At 44.8% G+C, this 21,111-nt stretch overlaps 1 protein-coding gene across 1 annotated transcript in view; it reads right to left on the bottom strand.

The window, feature by feature from the left end:
- Nucleotides 1-21,111, bottom strand: part of LOC140734482 (gamma-aminobutyric acid receptor subunit gamma-4-like) — a 622,978-nt gene that overhangs the window by 16,602 nt on the left and 585,265 nt on the right. Inside the window, exons 4-8 of the mRNA XM_073058485.1 lie at nt 16,406-16,626; nt 13,098-13,180; nt 10,654-10,791; nt 6,204-6,356; nt 1,681-1,880 (exon numbers count right to left, since the gene is read on the bottom strand). Of these exons, the coding sequence (XP_072914586.1) occupies nt 1,681-1,880; nt 6,204-6,356; nt 10,654-10,791; nt 13,098-13,180; nt 16,406-16,626 (795 nt within the window). The remainder of the gene's footprint in view (nt 1-1,680; nt 1,881-6,203; nt 6,357-10,653; nt 10,792-13,097; nt 13,181-16,405; nt 16,627-21,111) is intronic.

The following is a 21,111-nucleotide window of genomic DNA, read 5'->3' as shown; positions in this document are numbered from 1 at the left end:
CCTTCCCCACCCCTGTGTAGCACTCGTAAACTTTCCTGCTGAGGTTTTAGCCTCCCCCTCTGGCTCAGTGCAAACTGTCCCTTCTGTGGGTTCCATCTTCCCCCCCAAGAGAGCCCAATGATTCCACATGGCGTGGGTAGCAGTCCTGAGATCACAAGGAATTGTCCATAAGGTACATGCTCTCGTGAATTCTTCACTCTGTTCGTATCAGATTCTTCTTTGCCCCTACTGCATGGCACATCTCCTTTTTGAACATGTTCAGTGTCTCAGCCTCCACAGCTGTCTGCAGTAGAGGTTCACCAACATCCTGGGTGCAGACACTTCTCATCTCAGCCCTGGATCTTTCCTGCTTCCAGAGCCAGCTAAGGGAACCACGCACCCTGTAGCTTCTCTCTTTCTCCTCATGGGGTGATGATTTCTTACAGGAATGCCCTCCTCAAGCAGTCCTTCTCAGCAGTGTGAAACACTCTTCTCATCTGGAATCTGTGCCTGCAAACAACGGTTATCCCTCACGTCATGCCTCCAGTCACAACAAAAGGCCCAAAGCAGTGAACAATCAAGGACAGTCTCAGGGCTCACCAAAGCCCCAACATACACCTGCCATTCCTAATCAATCTTTACTCTGTAACTCCATCCAAAGCTTTTAGAGATACCCAGTGCTTCATTATCATGGTGCAATTCGATTGTAGATCATGTCTGCAATTATAAAGTTTATTCACATAATCCATCATCAGAATGAGCAAAGGACATTGAGGTTATACTAAAAACTGAGAGCACATACCTACTCAGCAGAATTTTGCCTTAATTTCCCCCTCAAACCTCAGAGGTCTGGAACAGCTGCTAATGGTCTGCTCCAGGACAGTGGCCTCTCATAGTGACTACCCTGTGACCACCACCACTGATCCTAATTGGGCTGTGACCACAAAATTACCTCTTTTCAGGGGAATGGAAAGATGCCCACTTCAGCTGTCCACGTGTCTCCATGTGAAGCTGGCTGTCACATCACTAAATGTTCCAGACCCCCCCACTCTGACCACCAAACCACCACAACTGGCTTATGTCCTTCATAAGAACATCAGAAACAGGAGCAGGAGTCGGCCATCTGGCCCGTCGACCCTGCTCTGCCATTCAATAAAATCATGGCTGATCTGACCATGGACTCATCTCCACCTACCTGCCTTTTCCCCAAAACCCTTAATTCTCCGACTATGCAAACATCTATCCAAACTTATCTTAAATATATTTACTGAGGTAGATTCCACTGCTTCATTGGGCAGAGAATTCCACTGATTCATCACCCTCCGGGAAAAGCAGATCCTTCTCGTCTCCATCCAAAATCTACTCCCTCGAATCTTGAGGCTACATCCTCTAGTTCTAGTCTCACCTACCAGTGGAACCAACTTTCCTACCTCTATCTTCTCTACTGTATTCCTTTCACAATTTTACATGTTTCTATAAGATCTCCTGTCATTCTTCTGAATTCCAGTGAGAACAGTCCCAGGTGACTCAATCCCTCCTCATAGTCTAAACACCCCCATCTTTGAAATCAACCTGGTAAACATAAATCTACCATAAATCAAGCATAAATCTACCAACCCACTTGCTCACAGACATTAGGCAAGATCAACAATTAGCTGGAGACAGGTGAGAAAAGAGAAGGACATGTCATTAGAAACGTACAGGTTTGAGTTTGCGTTTTATGGGGTTGAGTCTCTTGGTCCCTACTAGGTAGTTGAGGGTGGCATACTCCATGAGGGCAGCGAAGACGAAGATGAAGCAAACAGAGACGAAGAGGTCCATGGCGGTGATGTAGGAGACTTTGGGCAAGGCTTTCCGTGAGATTGTGCTGAGTGTTGTCATGGTCAGTACAGTGGTGATCCCTGCAAAAATACAAAGCAAAGACAAGCTTAGAGAGAAGTGCACACACACTGCACTTCCAGTTTATCCAGTGTTAGTAGACAATGACAGAGAATGGGAAGAACACATCCTGATTCCCAGCTGGTGCTGTTGGTGGGTTTGTGCTGAGCTTAGAAAGTATCTTAGATCACAGTCCTAGTTGGACATCCTGGATGGAACACTGACAGATTACTATTCCTTATAGTATGAGAACAGGTTGAGTGAACTCGGCCTTTTCTCCTTGGAGCGACGGAGGATGAGAGGTGACCTGACAGAGGTGTATAAGATGATGAGAGGCAATTGATCATGTGGATAGTCAGTGGCTTTTTCCCAGGGCTGAAATGGTTGCCACAAGAGGACACAGGTATAAGGTCAACATGAGGAAATCTGCAGATGCTGGAAATTCAAGCAACACACACACAAAATGCTGGTGGAATGCAGCAGGCCAGGCAACATTTTGTGTGTGTTACAGGTTTAAGGTTCTGGGGAGTAGATACAGAGGAGATGTCAGGGTGTAAGTTTTTTACTCAGAGAGTGGTGAGTGCGTGGAATGGGCTGCCGGCAACGGTGGTGGAGGCGGATACGATAGGATCTTTTAAGAGACTTTTAGATAGGTACATGGAGCTTAGAAAAATAGAGGGCTATGGGTAAGCCTAGTAATTTCCAAGGTATGGACATGTTCAGCACAACTTTGCGGGCTGAAGGGCCTGTAGTGTGCTGTAGGTTTTCTATGTTTCTATCCCGAAGATTGAGAAATCACAATTCAAGTACAGTTCGCAACAAAGGCTTCTGGTTCCCAGTGTAACTTCTGTAATCTTTTGTGAACAGAGACCCTTTCTATATAGCACAGCAGCTACTTTCTGCCGGTCTCTAGAGCAGTGGTCCCCAACCACCAGGCCGCAAAGCATGTGCTACCAGGCCGCGAGGAAACAATATGATTTGGTGATGTGACACGATATGAGTCAGCTGCACCTTTCCTCATTCCCTGTCACGCCCACTGTTGAACTTGAACGCACGTGAGGTCATTAAGCACGTGAAGTCATTACCCACGTGAGGTCATCAGTGATACCCTCGCACCAGGGATCACTGGTTGGCCTCAGGTAACCGGCTGCCTCACACGGCCGGCGAGAAGTACCATTGCTACTGGCCTGGAGCACGGACAGATGGACGCCGCCTCTAAACCTGTTTAGCACTCCAAATGTTCATGGGGAACCCAGTGCTAAAGTATTCACAGGTGACATAATTCGGGCTCAGGGTTTCGTAAGTAGCAGAGCAGCTACCTCGCTGCGGTCTACTGAAAGTCATCCCTCGAGCCAAATTTTTGTCAGCCGATAGATCCTACCTACCTACAAGGGGGGTGAGCGTGCGTCCTGTCGCACTTCCCGCTCGGTCGGTTGCTCTCTCCAGACTGCGACCGCTGCGACCCCGGTACGGGGACCTCCGGCCCTTACCTTGTCCTCTCACTGGTGTGTTGTAATGATTTTATATGTTTACACGAGGAAAATATGCACTGTGTGTTTAATATCCAAATATTACTTAAAATGTTATGGTGCTATTGACTTCTAAGTGAGTTATAATTGATTTATCACTATATTCATGCCAGGAAAATGTGCGCTTTGTGTTTAATATTAAATTCGTTAGATAAACCCTTTTAGAAACAAAATTGAGTGCATTAGCCACTTCTAAATGACTTACAGTTGACTTATCGCCTATATTCTGGTCGAGATTAACACACCCATCCCCCCTCCATCGGCTCATCCGCAAGAATATCGACAATATTAAACTGGTCCATGGTGCAAAAAAGGTTGGTGACCCTTGCTCAAGAGCCTACTTGCTGTTGTTTGTTTATCATCAGTTTTCAGATCTGGGTGTCACTGGCAAGGCCAGCACTTAGCAATTCCCTAACTGTCTTTGAGAAGTGAGGCGAGGCACTATCCTGACCCGGGGAAGCTGCTCCCACAGTGCAATTGCAGAGGGAGTCCCAGAAGCTCGACCCAGTGACAATGAAAGGCCACTTAAAAACAATAAACCTTCCTGGTGCTCCCAGGTGCTGCTGTTCATCAAGATTTCCAGGATTTAAATCTAGTACAGTGATGTATCTCCATGTCAGCACTAGCGAGGCACATTGCCCTTCCTGGTTCAAAGTTCAAAGTATGTATACTATTTACAACCCTGAGATTCGTGTCCTTACAGGCAGCCACAAAACAAAAAAACCCAATAGAACCCATTAAAAAAGTCCAACAAACACCAACTGTGCAGGGAAAAAAAACAATTTGTGCAAACAATAGAAATAGGCAAATAACATTCAGAACTGAAATTCAGACAAGGCCAGACACAGCTGGTCCAGGAGCCCATTTGTTTCAGGTCACGGTCTTAGTTCAGTACAGAGATGAGTAAACCTCATTGGGCAGCAAGCTGAACACTGGCCCATCCTTCACATCCAGCTCCGAAATTCTGACCTTTTCAATCCGGCCCGACACTTAAATTGACCAAACAGCAGGTAATTCTTTGCTTTCAGACCCGGGCCCCGCTGCTTCAATACACTTTCAGCCCCAGGATTTGGCACCCTGATTTGGCCCATTTCTGACCTTTCCAATCTGGCCCAGCACTTACATTGGTCAAACACCCAGTTCTTCCTTGCTCTTGGGTTTGGGCCCCACTGCCTCGACTCTGCCCCATCTCAGATCTGCCACTTCAAATCCCCTCCAGCAGTGGTCTTACGTTCCTCGCTCTCGGGCCTGGGCCCCACCACAATTCATCCCGTACACACCACGCTGGACCTTTAAGACTTCAGTTCACACCGCAGAAATACCAGGTCGTACAAAAGGGAAGTTACAGGTTATTGATCACGGTGATCGTTTTCATGAAAATGTGTGATTAATAACATAGTAGTTTTGTTTGCTGCCAGCAAGTCTTCACTGTGCTTCACCAGCACCATTTTAGAATGGACGGGTTATGGCTTTGGGAGCTGTTGGGATGAGTACGTAGATGATGCACAGTGCAGACACTGTGTGGTAATCACAGGGAGAGTATGTTTACGATGATGCCAACGGATGGACCATTTTCCCCTGGATACTACTGAGGGCTGCTGCAGCTGAACTTACCCAGATAGTGAATGATATTCCATTACTTTCCTGACTTTTCCCTAGTTACTCATTTGCAACGGACTATCCAGACTCCCAGCTGACCTTGTCACCGTGCCATGTTTACAAGGTCCAGTGGAGCTCCAAGTAACGGTGAGTGCCCAGGTGTTGAGTGTAGGGGAATGTTGCGATGGTGGTGGCCGGTGAGATGGTTCTAGTCTGGCATTGGTCCTTATCTGTACAAAGATGCACGCTGTAGAGTCTTAATGTACAAGGCAGGACTGCTTCACCTTCTGCAAAGGTGCAAGTGGAATGGAACACCCTGAACACCAGGACGCACCAATCTCACCATCTCACAGCCTGGCAAAGCCAGGATGCTGATTACTCAAGTTGAACATCAGTGAGTGTGTGTGTGTGACTGCATTTTCTGACTGTTAGAGTATTTAAGCAAAAAGCAGCATGAATTTGATCAAGATTTTCTATTGATGGGAATTGAACAGCACCTGAGCCTCAGTGGAGTTCAGCTCCAGAAGGTACTGGAGGATGGCGTACACAAGAGGGCTGCATTTGACCAAAGTTCCTGCTTCACTCAGTGTGTCACAGAATTCTGTTCAAAACATTTACTTTATGAGCTTCTCTGGTGCTGGAAAGTAATGTTATTCATCCATTTGTATATGATCATTCATAATTCATCTGCAAACCTGGCAGGTTCTGCTTCTGCACCTGGAGATGTTGTAGAAGCCATCAGTCCCAGAGCCAAGCCATTGATTTCCCTCAACGCGTAGGCTTTCCTGAATGGATACAGAGCCCTGCCCTTTTACTGTCACGAGGTTAAAATTCTGACCCTTCTCACATAATGAAATCACCATGTAGCAGCAGCTCAAGATTATCTCCACCATCACTTTCTCAAAACCGGCCCAGTCAGTGATGTTAAATCTCAAGGGCAGTGGACAGGTTGCTGCCTATTGCACGAAACCACCCACTTCAGCCCAGATACTATCACTTTTACTTCTAATAAGCTCCAACAACATGGGATGCATTTCTAACATGATACTCCCTCAAGGTCACTGTCATTGCTTATTACTATAAAAGGTTCATGCACCAAATCTTCACAGCCCAATGAGATGAGCTGATAGTCAATTCCACAGCCAGGCTCGAGGTGAGATGGCTACCCACATCTCCATATCAATCATTCAGATTCCCTTGTCGATATCTTGTTCTCACCAAGTGTGGTTCTGGCTGGAGTAGAATCTCGCTTGATCCAAAATGAGACCCACGATAGAACAACAGTTAGTATGCACGGAATGTAGGTTTGTATGGCAAAATATCCCATTCTTCTGCTTAAATCAAAGTAAACAGTCATTACTGTGTAGTCCCCTGTGTAAAACAAAAAGAGAAGAAATTAATACATGTGCCCATTCCCACTCCTGTATTAAATTTACCCGAACTATTGCCTACATTGTTAGCACGTCCACCAATTACCTCTTCAGTTCTGTCACCGTGATGAAAATAGCTTTGTTCCAAAAATTTGTTTAAGTTGACCAAATTAGAATAGTAGCCATATGAAGCACAGGCCCTTCATCCCATTGAGTTCATGCCGACAATCAACCTTCCAGATCGACATTGACATGGTCACAGGCAGAACGCACAGACTTCATAATGCCTACGGTCAGGATCAACCTCATGGGCCGGGTACTGTGAGGCATCAGCTTGTTCAACGCACCACTCTGCTTCCCTAGTGTGTGCCAAGTGGGCTAATTCTGCTCCTATGCCGTATGGTCTAATCAAAATCCCTGGCTACAGGAGGATGGCACTAATTTGGCATGCTGTGAAACACGGGGCTTGTGTTGTAGATGTACTTCCCCATTTACCTCCCTGCTTCTAAGCAGACTGTCGTGTTTAGGGCACTGGCTGCTGTGTTTAGCATTCCCTCCATTTATTCCCAACATCTTGTTTTCCAGATGTGCCCTCAATTCACAAGGAGGTTTGGAAGCTGGTGAAATAACCAGAAGGGTGAAACATCCACATATGAAGATGTTTAAAAGGGCCAGTATTAAGTTGGCATGAAATGGTTCCAAACCAGAGCTGGGGTGCAGGGAAACTGAGGAGTGTGCAGTAACAAAATCATGGATGATTCAGGCAAAGATCTTGTCTATCTGGCCCATTCTACCCAGGCCATTCTCCTCCAATCCTTAAACATATACCCTTACTGGCTGACTTCTCTCGAAAGGGAATAAATCCCAAGAACACATGAGAATACAAGCAAGAATAGGCCACTCAGCCCCCCAAGACTACCCCACCATTCAATATGATCATGGCTAGTCCATGCCAGCCTCAGCACCTCTTGTGTTCCCAATCCCCATCGCCCTCAGTACCCCAATCTTTCAAATATTTTTCTATCCCACCTTAAATATATCTAATGATCTAGCCTCCAGGACTCCTGGGACAGGAACAGAGAGCTCCAGAAATTCACTACCATCTGAGATTTTATTTTTTCAATTAAGTATTTTTTCCTTTTATCTTCTAAAAAAAATCAAAGCTGGCTATATTCCCAACTGTGGCAATGCCTATGTAAATTTCCTCTCCAGAAGTAGTGACCAGAAGTGTTCACAGGTCTTCAGCTGTGGCCTAACTGAGGCTTCACTCACCTCAAGTCTCTCTGATCTTATGAATGCCTTTACCAATATAGGCAATTAGCATAAATAACTTCCCAGACACCTTATTCATCTTCTTCAGTGGACTCAGAAAACCTGACCATGAGTCAAACTCATGGAATCTATCATCTGTACATTGAACCCTGGCATGTATAGTGACACTTGGATAGGCGTATAGTAAGTTGGAGGACAAAATCCTAATGGACCTACAAGGACATGAATACACCCAGAGAGGAACTGACCACAGGGTAAATGACAGGGAGCTGGGGACTGAGCAAAGACAATCTGAGATGAACTCTGAGGAAATGACAGGAGAAAAAATAGCCCAAGCTTGTTGAATCTGACAGGTGTGGTGACCACAATAAAGGGACCCCACTGGATCTACAATATTTGATAATGTAGTACCATCCAGCTGGACAGTGCAGGCAATTTGGATCAGCTATCATAGTATTTGCATATCTCATTTATTACACAAATTATACACTTGGCCAATATTGACATGGTTTATTATATCATTTATTGCACGTGTATACATCCACGGTGAATGCTACAGTTTTGTTTGCTTCTGTTTTTACCAATGCTCTGATATAACAATGAGACATAGGAGCGGAATTAGACCATTCAGCCAATTGAGGCTCCTCCGCCTTTCCATCATGGCTGATTAATATCACTCTCAACCTCATTCTCTTGCCTTCTCCCCGTAACCTTTGGCACAGATTCACCACCCTCTGGCTGAAGAAAATCTTCTTTGTCTCTGTTCTAAAGAGATGTCCTTCTATTCTGAGGCTGTGCACTCTGGTCCAAGACTCCCATACTATAGGAAACATCCTCTTCTTGTCCACTCTAGGCATTTCAATATTGATAGGTTTCAATGAGATCCCCTCTCATCTAAACTCCAGCAAGTTCAGGCCCAGCACCATCAAATGCTCCTCATACATTAACATTAACACTTTTGTTTCTGGGATAATTCTCATGATCCTCTTCTGGACCCTCTCCAATACCAGCACATCTTCCTTAGGTAGGGGGCCCAGAACTGCTCACAGTACTCCACGTGTGGTCTGATCAATGCATTATTAAGTTCAGTTGTTACATCCTTGTTTTTCTGTTCTAGTTCTCTGGAAACGAATGCTTCAATGAATGAAATAATTTGCTTTCCTTACCACTGACTCAACCTGCAAGTTAAACTTTAGGGAGTTCTGTATGACTCCCAGGTCCCTTTGTACCTCTGATTTCTGAATTTGTTCCCCATGAGAAAATGGTCTATGCCTTTATTCCTTTTACCAAAGTGCCTGACCATGCACTTCCTTACATTATATTCCATCTGTCACTTCTTTGACATTGTTCCAATCTGTCTTAGTCCTCTGCAGACTTTGTGCTTCCTCAATACTACCTGCCTCTCCATGTGTCTTTGTATCCACCACAATCCATCAATTCTGTCATCTAAATCGTTGATCTTTCCATGTGAAAAGAGTGGTTCCAACACCAACCCTGTAGAACCCAGCAGCCAACCACAGAAGATACCCTGTACTCCCACTGTCTGTGTCTGCCAGTCAGCCAATCTTCTATCAATGCTAGTATTTTCCCTGTAATACAATGGTTTCTTATCTTGTTTAGCAGCCTCATGTGCAGCACCTTGTCAAAGGCCTGAAAATCCAAGTAAACGACATCCAATGTTTCTCCTTTGTCTATCCTGGCTGTTATTTCCTCTAAGTATTTCAACAAACTCATCAAGCTAGATTTTCCCCTTAAGGAATCCATACTGACTTTGGCCTATTTTATCATATGTCTCCAGGTGTCCCCAAAACCTCATCCTTAAGAATGGACTCCAACATCTTCCCAACCATTAAAGTCAGACTAACTGGCCTACTATTTCTTGTCTTTTGCCTCCCTCTTTTCTTAAAGAGCGGAGTGACATTTTCAATTTTTCAATTTTTCCATCCTACAGAACAGTGATCACAACTAATGCCTCCACAATCTCTTCAGCTACATCTTTCAGAACCCTGGGACGTAGACCATCTGATCCAGATGACTTTTCTATCTTCAGACCTTTCAGCTCCCCAAGCACCTTCTCATTGGTAATAGCTCACTTCTGCCCCCGATACTCTGAAATTTCTGGCTTACTGCTGGTGTCTTCCACAGAGAAGACTGACATAAAATACATTAATTTCATCTGTTGTTTCTTTGTACCCATTATTGCTTCTCTAGTATTATTTTCCAGCAGTCCAATATATCAACTCTTGTCTTTCTTTTACTCTATGTATCTGAGAAAACCTTTGGTATCCTCTTTTATATTGTTAGCTAGCTTACCTTCATATTTCATCTTTTCTCTCCTTATTGCTTTTTGAGTTGCCTTCTGTTGGGTTCTAAAAGCTTTCCAGTCCTCTAGTTTCCCACTATTTTTTGCTATATTGCATGTCCTGCCTTTTGCTTTTATGCTGTTTTTGACTTCCCTTGTCAACCATGGTTGTATTATTCTCCCTTTAGAAAACCTTTTTTGGGATATATTTAACTAGCACCTTTCAAATCACTCCCCAAAACTTCAGCTATTCTTCCATCATCTCTGCTAGTGTCCCTTTCCAATTAACTTTGGCCATCTCCTCTCATGCTTCTCATAGTTTGTTCTTGATAGAAATTGTCAGACTTTGAATGTACACATCCAAGTCAGAGGTAAGGTCGGCCCTTCCACTTTATACTTTGTTATAACAATTCAACGTTACTGATTTTCCTTTCATTTGCCTATACCCTTGCCTCTTTTCCCATAGGTTTGGGGTAAAACTGCACTTTAGTGATGGCAGTTTAGTGCTGTCTGCAGACTTTGACATCTTGAAGTGCGTAGATGTGGAATAAAGGTGACCACTTAACAGGGATAGGATTGCACGAGAGTCTCTGTAATCCTGAGCTGGGTGGAAATACCAGAACATCCTGACCAATTTTATTCCTGACGCAGGCCTCCCCCTCGCAGAACCCGTATGAAGTGAGTCCAATCCAAACGCCGATTACACTGCCCTGACGCTCCGCACCTGCCGTAGTCTTCAGGATTTCTGATGTGTTTCTCAAGCCAACAAAATCAAACTGGTAAAGTCTCCACGATCGCTGGTCTGCCACTTCGATGGAATACTTCCTCCACCGATAGGTGATCTCATCTTTGGGGTATCCATCTGCAGGCAGAACGTGACTACGTTAATAGTTGCTGGCAGGAACTACACGTTGCACCCACAGCTACACATGGCGGTTCCGCTGAACTGCAGCTGAAGTGCAGGCAAGGCTGATGTCACAATGGTCTCCCCACACATCCCTGCCTACAATCATCCTCCACACTGTCCCCACCACCCCACACTCTGCTATCACCCCATACTTTCCCCCATGCAGCCCCCCACTCCCTGCACACTCCCCACCCCACCTTTCACACAGTTCCCATTCCTCCTTTTCCACTCCTGACCTGCCTGACCTTGGTTGGATGAGCTGCCTGAATGAAGGAAGCATATGCTTCAGGAAGCTCTTGACAAACCAGGGTGAACCCTCAGCCGGAGCCAGCACTTGTATCAGTGCTAACCCATCACTCCCGCTGCTACGTCCTCTCCCCCCACTCTAACTTTGGGTGTGTGTGACTCGTTGAGTCCTCTCTGGTGACGGGGCTCCCACACAGCTTTGGGAGATTTGCACTCACCCAGATGTGACCACTGTAGAAAGGCAGTGGCCACTGCTACAGTCTCAAAGCTGTACCTCTTGTGGACTGAGCTGGAGTCCCCTCCTTGTGGGCTGGGCCCCTGGAGCCCAGTGTGCAGTGCGTAATGCTTTCCTAATGTCTACCTTTTGTATTCAGAGTGGTTCTACTCCCCCACCTACAGTGACAACTGGGATGTGAATCCTGAACATGATCGGAAAATCGGTGGCATTGTGGATTGCTCGGATAGCTGTCTTCGTGAATCACCTTAGTTTAATTTCCAGTGCAGCAACTATCTTGTTGGCCTAACTTTTCAGCTGGAGATCTTGAGAGACAAAAATCTTGAGCTTGCTCCAGCTCACAGTGGTCCGGATGGTGTGCCGTTCCACACTCTCCCTCGACACAGTACAAGTCCACTTCTTTTGGGAAGGACTGCTCTCTTAAGAAATAATAATGGTGAGTCCGTTATCCACAGTGACAGAGGGTAGGGGTACACCTGAGGTGAGGGATCACCCTGGACGCCAATGTAACCAAGCATTTGGTGGAAAAATCGAGGAACTAAACAGCACCTTCAGCTTGGAGGACATTGGGGGAGCGATATTGACTCCATGCCTTCAGCTGGCAGTCTGGGCGAGGAGGATCTCCAATTGACAGTGTATGTGTTTTGCAGACATACTAGCCTGGATCACCATCCTCTGTGAGCAGAGCTTATCCTGCCACAAATGGAATAAATAAAGGAAACTCATTCCACCATTCTTGAGCAGTCTGAAGAAAAAACAGGAGGCTTCCCCCTTCTCGAGGCTAAGGTGGGTTATTGACAAAACCCACACTCATCGCTTCTGTCAGGAGGACAAGAAGGCATTGACAGAGCTGAGACTCCAAGATCAAGTACCTTGAGAGGAGGTTGCTTGATATGGTCTGGGTTGAGCTGTTGAGGACCCAGCCCCATGGTAGGTATACAAAGGCAAGGATACTCTAAGGGACCAAGATCTAAGTGCTCTTTAGCCCAAGAGATCCCAAGGCACATATAGGAGGTCAAAGCCTCCAAGATCTGGACCATGCTTCACCTTTCTTTTTGCTAGATAAATGACAGAGGTTCTGTAAACAGATTGTGCAGCCGGTGGCTGACAATGTCTTCTCCATCACAGATCCAGAGGGTGCAGACAACTTGACCCAGTCCTTCTATGGGGTTTGTTTCTCTCCGGTTCCATACAAAAGCTGTGAGTTTCAGAGGCTAGGTTTCTGAGAGCAGGTGTCTGACTTTGTGTTTACTACTTCAACGTTAGTGAATGGGGTGATAGAAATACAAGTCTTTTTCACTAGCTGTTTTATTTTGGCTTATTTGATTTAAGTTAATTTCTCTGTACAGTACTATGCCAGTGTTATATTGGTAGGAATCTACAGCCGTGCTTTTCATCACCGGATTGTTAGATACCACCACCCCAGCTTCCAACTGCCTTTTCCTGAGTATTAGGTTTGGACAAGAGAATGTTTGTGAACTGGGAATAGGGCCAGAGAAACATCAGTCCGATTCACCTTCTATTTTCCCTGAGTCTGTTTGGGCTCAGTGCTTGCTGAAAGACAATTCCTGCTTGGGCAGATGGAATCTATCCATAAACCAGGGTGCTACTGAATTATCTGGTGGTAACTCAGGGGAATGGATCACTGGGTGTTCACCATTCTGTATGAGCGAGGGAGAGAGGGGGAGACACAAGCTGACACCAGAAGCCTGAGTGTGGATTGGCAGAGGGTTGAGTGGCTGCACTGGGTTCTCAGGTTTTACTGAACTGTGGCACTTACAGCTGGAGAAGACCAGGGGACAGGACTGCTCATCCATGGGGAAGTTCTGCAGGTACAGCTGGCACTCCGCCTCAATTGTGAGTCTGCAAGGAGAGAAATACATGCCATCAACCACACTGTTGATTCTCAGAGCCTGTGTGGTGACCTCCGTCCCTTGCTCCCTCCACTACTACGCTAAAGAGCTCCCGAAAACCCTCCATTCTGCCAGTGGTACCATGTTACCTCATACAATACCCTAACACTGACACACCACAAGACCCCACAACACATCAGATACTGTCACAGCAGCCGAGGCCATTCACTGATTTAGAGTTTTCCTATAGCATCTGTCCTGTGTTTCCCCTTTTGTGCAGTGTTTACAATCAGGCCTGTCCAACGTTGTGATTGGCTCTGTTTGCACCCACAGACGTTGGGATCGCAGATCGTTGCCATTATGCACCAAGATTTACTCTCTCCCTGCTCTCCCCATCCATGAGCATTTTGCCCAAAACTTCAAGGCCATACCATGAGGTTTTTGACCAAATAATAAAAAGAATTTGCCTCTATTTCCACTCTCTCTCCCATCAGCATCAAGCCCACCTCCATCATATCTCTACTCAACCTTTCTTAAACAATGGCTTCTCCACTTGAACCTTGTAGCTGAAAGCACTCATCATTTAATACATTTTCACAGTATTTCTCAGATAATTTCAAATCCCTTTTAAAAGAAGTGGATCCAATACTTGACATAGCCTACCTCTGCCTTCTACAGATTCAATGCAGGGTCTACCCTTCCCTTATCAACATCCCAACCATCCCTCTCCACCGCTATGTACCTCCCCCATACTTATTTCAACATACTTTTTAACACAAATGATCCTTGAAAAGCATTAACCTAACTGTTAGCCATTTATTAGCTGGACACCTCTTCCCTTGTCCTCAGCTGCACCCACTCTTCAAATGCCTCCCGTTCTGATTATTCTCATTTTTTTTTAATATAAAAGTGGACAAGATGTGAAAATGCTGGAAACATTTAAAAGATTAGGCAGTATGCGAGGAGAGAGTAACAGATTTAATGTATCATGTCAGAGATCGCTGAGTTCTTCCAAGGGTTCCTGTTTTTATTTCTGATTTGGCACTGCAGATTTTATTTTCAACCCTGTATTCATTGAACCCTGAATCCTTTGTTACCCACCCCACCCCCTTGCAATTTTTAACTGCTCGGCCATTGGTTTATTCTTGATGACTTTAACAATCTGGGCCCTACACTCTGAATCCCTTCCCAAAATCCCTCCACCTCACTCCCTCTTTTCAGGTGCTTGTTAGCACTATCACTGTGACTGCGTAAATTGTAAAAATTTCTCAGTGCATGCATTTTGGGAGGCATTAAACTTGTGAATTTGAAGAGCAGTCGAATTTGCATTGACAGTGATAAATCTGGAAGTGGCATTTCAGATATTGATGTATCTTTAAAATTAGAACCATATTGACTTGAAACAAGTTCCAGAAAGACTTCCTTGGCCTGCATTATCTCTAGCTTAGTCATAATTACAGGAATCAATGATCTCTTTCTGCACTTCTGACTAATTATAGAATCACATTGGCTGGAAATCTGAGGAAAATCAGGATGGGTGTGTACTTTTCTCTTTGCCTCTCCTTGTTATTTGGAGATGTTCCTGGGAGAAGGACCTGCCTCTCCTCTCTGGTTGCATGCCTCCTTTCAGGCTGCCAAGGGTTACTGAGTTTTTCCAGCTGTGTTGGCACTGGAAGCATGACAACACTTGTGGGCTGTCTTCAGCACATCATCAGATTGTGTTGGTCTTTGATGCAAGCTATGCGTTTCGCTTTACGTTTCAATGTTTCAATCAAATAAAGTTAATCTTTCATCCTTAGTCTTTAGCCTTTAATCCTGATCAATGCAGCCTCTCCAATTCAGCTATGATGAGGGTTGGGGGAGAAGAGAGTGAGGACAGAGCAGGACTGTGGTGATCAGCCGTAATAGGTACTGAATGATGTAGAGGGCTGCCCCTGTATGCTGAATGGCTACAGCAAGATAAACTGGTGCAGACAATATTAAAGATGCTATTGGTCACAAGAGGAGAAAATTGTACCCTCAAATGAGCCCCTAGAGAGTGTACTATACACACACCACAGCCCACCGAGTAATCAAACTGACAATCGTCCTGGTCCACACAAGCAGGAGGAGCCAGGATCCTCTGATACGTTGTTAATGAAGCTGAAGCTGTTGGGAAATAGTTACAGTTTCACACAATGCATCTGAAGAACTTGCTCACTGGAGATCAGACTCTTAGTGGGATTTGGGAGTCCAGGCTGAGTGAACGACTCCTGCGTGAGGCAGACCATCGGAGGTAGGTCCGCGCAGAAATGAAGCACTGTGGAGTTATCCAAAGCCACATTGGGAATGTTGGACCCCCCCACCCCCCCCAAGCAGGATGTTCATGGGGTGAGTTGTGTCAAAAGACAGAACGGGTAAAAATACAGCCAGAAAGTGGCAAGTATCGTTGAGGGCAGTGTGAGTAGCTGAAGAAAGCCTTCTGGGATCACTTACTCCCATAATAGCCTGCACAGTTTTTGATTCATTGTAGGTTTTGCACGCTAAAGCTACATTATTCGGCCATCTCAAGTTGCCCTTGAGATGGGTAGTGATGAGCTGCATTTGCAGTCCTTGAGGTGTGGGGAGAGAGTTCCAGGATTCTGGCCCCGCAACGTTGAAAGAGCAGCACATTTCCAAAATCCGGATGGTGTGTGCCTTGGAGGGTGACGCCCAGGTGGCCGTGTCTCGTGCTTTAGCTGCCCTTACCCTTCAGGCTGGTAGAGGTGGCGGGTTTGGGAGGTGCTGACAAAGGAGACTTGGTGAGTTGCTGCAGATGGTACAGACTGCCACTGGTGGAGTGAGCGAATGTTGTATATGGGGTGCCTATCAACTGGGCTGCTTTATCTTGTATGTACTGTACTTTCAATACTATCTCCAGATTTGACTGTCCATTGGAGACAATGTGGATGCACAGCATCTATTGGTTCAATGCAGTCTTACCTCAGTGGAGCTTTACCTTCTGGAAGTGTTTTTTTTTTCCAGGATGGCCTAGAATTGCCTGGATTAAAGATTGATCTCCAAGATACCAGCACAAGCAAAATCCATAAGAAAGTAATATAACTGATTTTCATTTTCGTACATTGTCCATACTGTAATTTATAAAAGTTTTGGGAATGGATAAGGGTTGTGTGACAATGGATGATGGAGTACCATAGGGGTGGTTTGGTACCATGGCACCAAAAGGAATAAGCTAAACCAGAGCTGGCATCTTTACCTCAGGGTGTACAAAATCTTGCCGTCATTCCAGATCCGCAGCAGCTGATTGGGTGTGGTGATCCAGTGAGAATCTGCCCGCTTGGAGTTTCGGAAAATAGTATCAGGAATCCAGATTCGCCCCACCATGTTACTGTTCAAGGTCAGGACTTTCAGCGTGCTGTTAAAACGCAGCCTCCTGTCATACCATGTCTGTGCAAAGAAGATATCGATGGTGTACTCCTGTAACAGAAGATGATAGCTTTATATGTCGTGATCCATCTGGATGGCACACAAAACAAAAGTTTTCCACTGTTTCCTGGTACATATGACAATAGCAACTCTCTGTATATTAATCCTGTCATTAATCACTTCACTCTCCTCACATATTTGTAACCTTCCCCTTCACCATTGCTTCTTCCTTCATCCTTGCCAATAGATTCATTGTCCAAAATATAAACAAAGGATGTTGGGAATACACACCAGGTTAGTCAGCATCCAAGGAGGGAGAACAGAATTAGAATTTCAAGTTGAAAACTTATCATTGGAATCATTTTTTAAATTTTTGTTGTCTTCTGAATTTGTTAAGAAGGGTCATGGCTGCTTTCTACATGGGAAGTGAATGTGGTTTGACCTTGCTAGGGATTTAATGATCACAGACCCCTGGAAATGCTTGGTAAATCGAACAGCATCCATGAAGAGTGAATGTTCACTGCCCTGATTTTTTGGCAGCATGGCTACAAACAGAGCATAATATAAGGGAGCAGAATGGGACAGTCCACCCTATTGAGTTTGCTCCACCATTTAAGCATGACTGATTAATTTTTAAAACCCATTCTCTGTCTTCTCCCTATAACCCTTAATCCAATTACCAATCAATAACCTATAATTTTTGCCTTAAATGCATCCAATGACATAACCTCCTAGTTATCTGTGACAATGAATTTCAGAGATTCACCAACTTTTTGGCTGAAGGAATTCCTCTTCATCTCTGTTTTAGTGGGAAATCCTTTATTCTGAGCTGTGCCCTTAAATCATATTAATGGCAACATCCTCTCCATATTCACTCTGTGCAGGGTTTTTAGTATTCAATAAGCTTCAATGTGAGCTCACCCTTGTGAACACCATTGACTGCAAATGTAGAGATATCAAATGCCCCTCATATGTTAAACGTTTTAATCCTGGCATCATTCTTGTGAATCTCCTCTGGACCCTTTCCTGAGTCAGTACATCTTTTTTAGACATGGTACCCAAAATTGCTCATAACATCCCAAATGTGGTTTGAGCAAAGCTTTATAAAGTCTCAGCAGTGCATTCTTCCTTTTCTATTCTGGTCTGTTTGAAATTAATGCTTTTGATGCTTGTCTTTGTGTTGGTAGATTTACTGCCAAAGCATTGCTGAGTGTACAAGAGCACAGTGAGGGCAACGTCACACTTGGGGTCTGAGTGAATGAGGAAGTTACTGGACATCTCCTCCATCAGTGAGGTCTGAGAAATGGGCAGAGAGAGAAGCAAGAATCTAGTCCTGGACAATGCCTGATGACAGGACACAGTGTTGAGTATCCCTGTGTCCTGTGGAGGTATGGCTTATGCTGATTGCTGTGATTGGTTAGTTTAGGAACTGCAGCTGCTTTTCTCATTGGTTAGCTGCCTGGTGTCCAGTTTCAAATATCCTGGGTATATGGAGAGCATGTGTGGGAGGTTCTTTCTCTCTCTCCCTTTGTTTAAGGCAAGGGGTGCACATGCCACTGGGAAGGTATGCTCTGTGCGCACTTTTAGCTGAGTATGTTTGTTGAATATTCAGCTTTGTCGTGTCTGTAACTTGGGGGACATGAATGATTGGTTGAAACATAGAAACATAGAAAATAGGTGCAGGAGCAGGCCATTCAGCCCTTCGAGCCTGCACCTGCCGGTTCATTGGCTATATTTAAGAGGAAGTTAGATATGACCCTTGTGGCTAAAGGGATCGGAGGTATGAAGAGAAAGCAAGTACAGGGTTCTGAGTTGGATGATCAGCCATGATCATACTGAATGACGGATCAGGCTATAAATAATTAATTCACCTATTCCCAGTGAGCATTCTCTGTCTCACTCACCAGACCCACGAACCTGATTCAACCTTACACCCCGTCAGATGGATTCAGATGTAAATTAGTGGTCGACCAGACCCTGTGCACCTGGGAGTGCTCCCACAGATGGGAGTGGGATCAACTGAACAATTAAAATAAAGAGAGGGAGACACAATAAGTTGAAAACACTGGAATCTAGAGCAAAATAAACTAACTACTAGAGGAATGCAGCAGGTCAGGCAGTATCTGCAAAGAGAAACGGATGGTTAACATTTCAGGTTGAGCTCCTTCATCTGGTCTGAGATCAGTAAATGGATGGACTGGAAAATAAAGAGAGAGAGCTCATTAATCACATTATTACCAGACATTTCACTTAGGAGATGGTGAGATAATGTGAACCCACTCCAAAGGGCAATATAAACATATTCATATGACATGGAAACAAGCTCTTCGGCCCCTCATGACCATGCTAACCACTGTACATCAGTGTCATTTGCTAGCATTTAGACTATGGTCTTTGCCTTGATGATTGAAATGCTTATTCAGCTGCTTTTTAAATGTTGAGAACCTTCATTTAGAAAGACACATTAATCAATCACCACGGATTTTACTGAAGAAGATTGTGACTAACATAATTGAATTCTTTTGGAACTTGACAAGGAGGATCAAAAAGAGCAGGACGCTTGATGTAATCGGCATAGATTTTTGACAAAGTTGTACATGTCAGACATTATGTTACACAAACACAATTTAGACGATTCAGATGAAGAAGCTTGTAAATTTACTGAAATTGGCTGTGGGGTTGCTAGTGAGGGGGAAAGATTCAGCACACAAAGATATTGACGGTCTGGCCAGTTTGGAAATGGTGTTCAGTGCAAGGTGATACAATTGGGTAGGTGCACAAAACAAAGGAAAGGACAGACTATGGCAGGATAACGGGTGAAGTCAAAGAATAGAGGGACCCTGGAATGTACATCCTTACGTAGAGCTGGACAGCTCAATGGGATGACTGAAAAGCCACTGGGGATACTTTGCAGGACAGTGGCATAGCTGGTAGAGTCATTGTCACAGAGGTCCAGGGTCCAGACACCTGGGTTCAATCCTGCCCTCGGGTGTTTTCTGTGCCGTGCCTGTGGGTTTCCTGATGAATGGTCTCAGTCCTAAATAGTCAACTGTTTATTCCCTCCCATAGATTCTGTCCGATCGGCTGAATTCCTGTGTGTGTGTGTGTGTGTGTGTGTGTGTGTGTGTGTGTGTGTGTGTGTGTGTGTGTGTGTGTGTGTGTGTGTGTGTGTGTGTGTGTGTGTGTGTGTGTGTGTGTGTGTGTGTGTGTGTGTGTGTGTGTATACACTACTCTGTATTTCCAGCATCTGCAGAATCTCTTGTGTTTACAAGTTAATTGGCCACTGGACATTGCCCCAGATGTGGAGTTGGGTGACAAAATTCAGAGGCAGTTGATGGGAGTGTGGAGGAGGGAGATTACAGGAAAAATCAGCAGTGGATTGGGAACTGGCATAAACTTGACAGGCTGAAATGAGAAGATAAGGCAATAAATGCAGGCTGGTGCTACCCAAACCCAAACATGATCAAAGATAGCAAATGAAAATAGGTATAACTTTTGGATGCTATGGTAGTGTAGTGTTAAGCGCGACACTATAACAGCTTTGGGCGTGGAGTTTAATTCTGATGTCCTCTGTAAACAAGTTTGTACGTTCCTTCATGTGTGCACGTGTTTCCTCCAGATGCTCCTGTTTCCCCCCACAAACCAAAGACGTATCAGTCAGATGGTTAATTGGTCATTGTAAATTCTCCTGTGATTAGGCTAGGGTTAAATCAGTGGCTTGCTGGATAGTGCAGCTCGTGGACCAGGGGGCCTATTCCACCCTGTATCTCTAATTAAATAAATAAAACTCACATTTCTTAGTTAAGGCACAGGATATGAAAGCATGGGATTCTTTCAAGGACTGTGTACAACAATAGTCAGACAACAGAGTGAATACTGGGTACATTTCTGGTCCTGACGTTTCAGGGAAGATTTGAACACAGCAGATGATCAAAATTTTGAACAATGCACACAAAATGCTGGAAGAATTCAGCAGGTCAAACAGCATTCATGGAGGGGAATAAACAGTCAATGTATTGTGCCAGTGACCAACGTGACCAACAGCGATGTTCTGCAACCAGTTCATTAAACAATTTCTTCTTTTTGATTTGCTTCTACTACTAAACCGTGGGCACTTTGAGCCTATAATTTACATTTTGGGCTGACTGAGCGATCTGGCAGAAGATATAGAAGCCTGAAAGCACATACAATCAGGCTGAAGGATAGCCTTTACTCTGCTCTTATAATATCATTGAATGGTTCCCTAGTACCTCATCATCATACCTTCGGTTCTAATCAACCAGCTCCAAAACCTCTCTCTGCAACTGAATCCTTGTCTTCCTCGTCGGGAGATCACAATCTGTGCAGATTGGAAATAACACCTCCACCTCGCTGGCAACCAACACTGGCGTACTTCATTGAAACATGCTTGGCCCACTGCTCTACTCTCTCTACACGCACAATTATGTGGCTAGGCATGGCTCAAATGGATCTATAAATATGCCGATGAGGCAACTATTGTTGGCAGAAATTCAAATGGTGATGACGAGACGTATA

This window comes from Hemitrygon akajei, chromosome 10 (assembly GCF_048418815.1).
Source record: "Hemitrygon akajei chromosome 10, sHemAka1.3, whole genome shotgun sequence".
Lineage (NCBI taxonomy): Eukaryota > Metazoa > Chordata > Chondrichthyes > Myliobatiformes > Dasyatidae > Hemitrygon > Hemitrygon akajei.
This window is presented reverse-complemented; position numbering and strand designations above follow the sequence as displayed.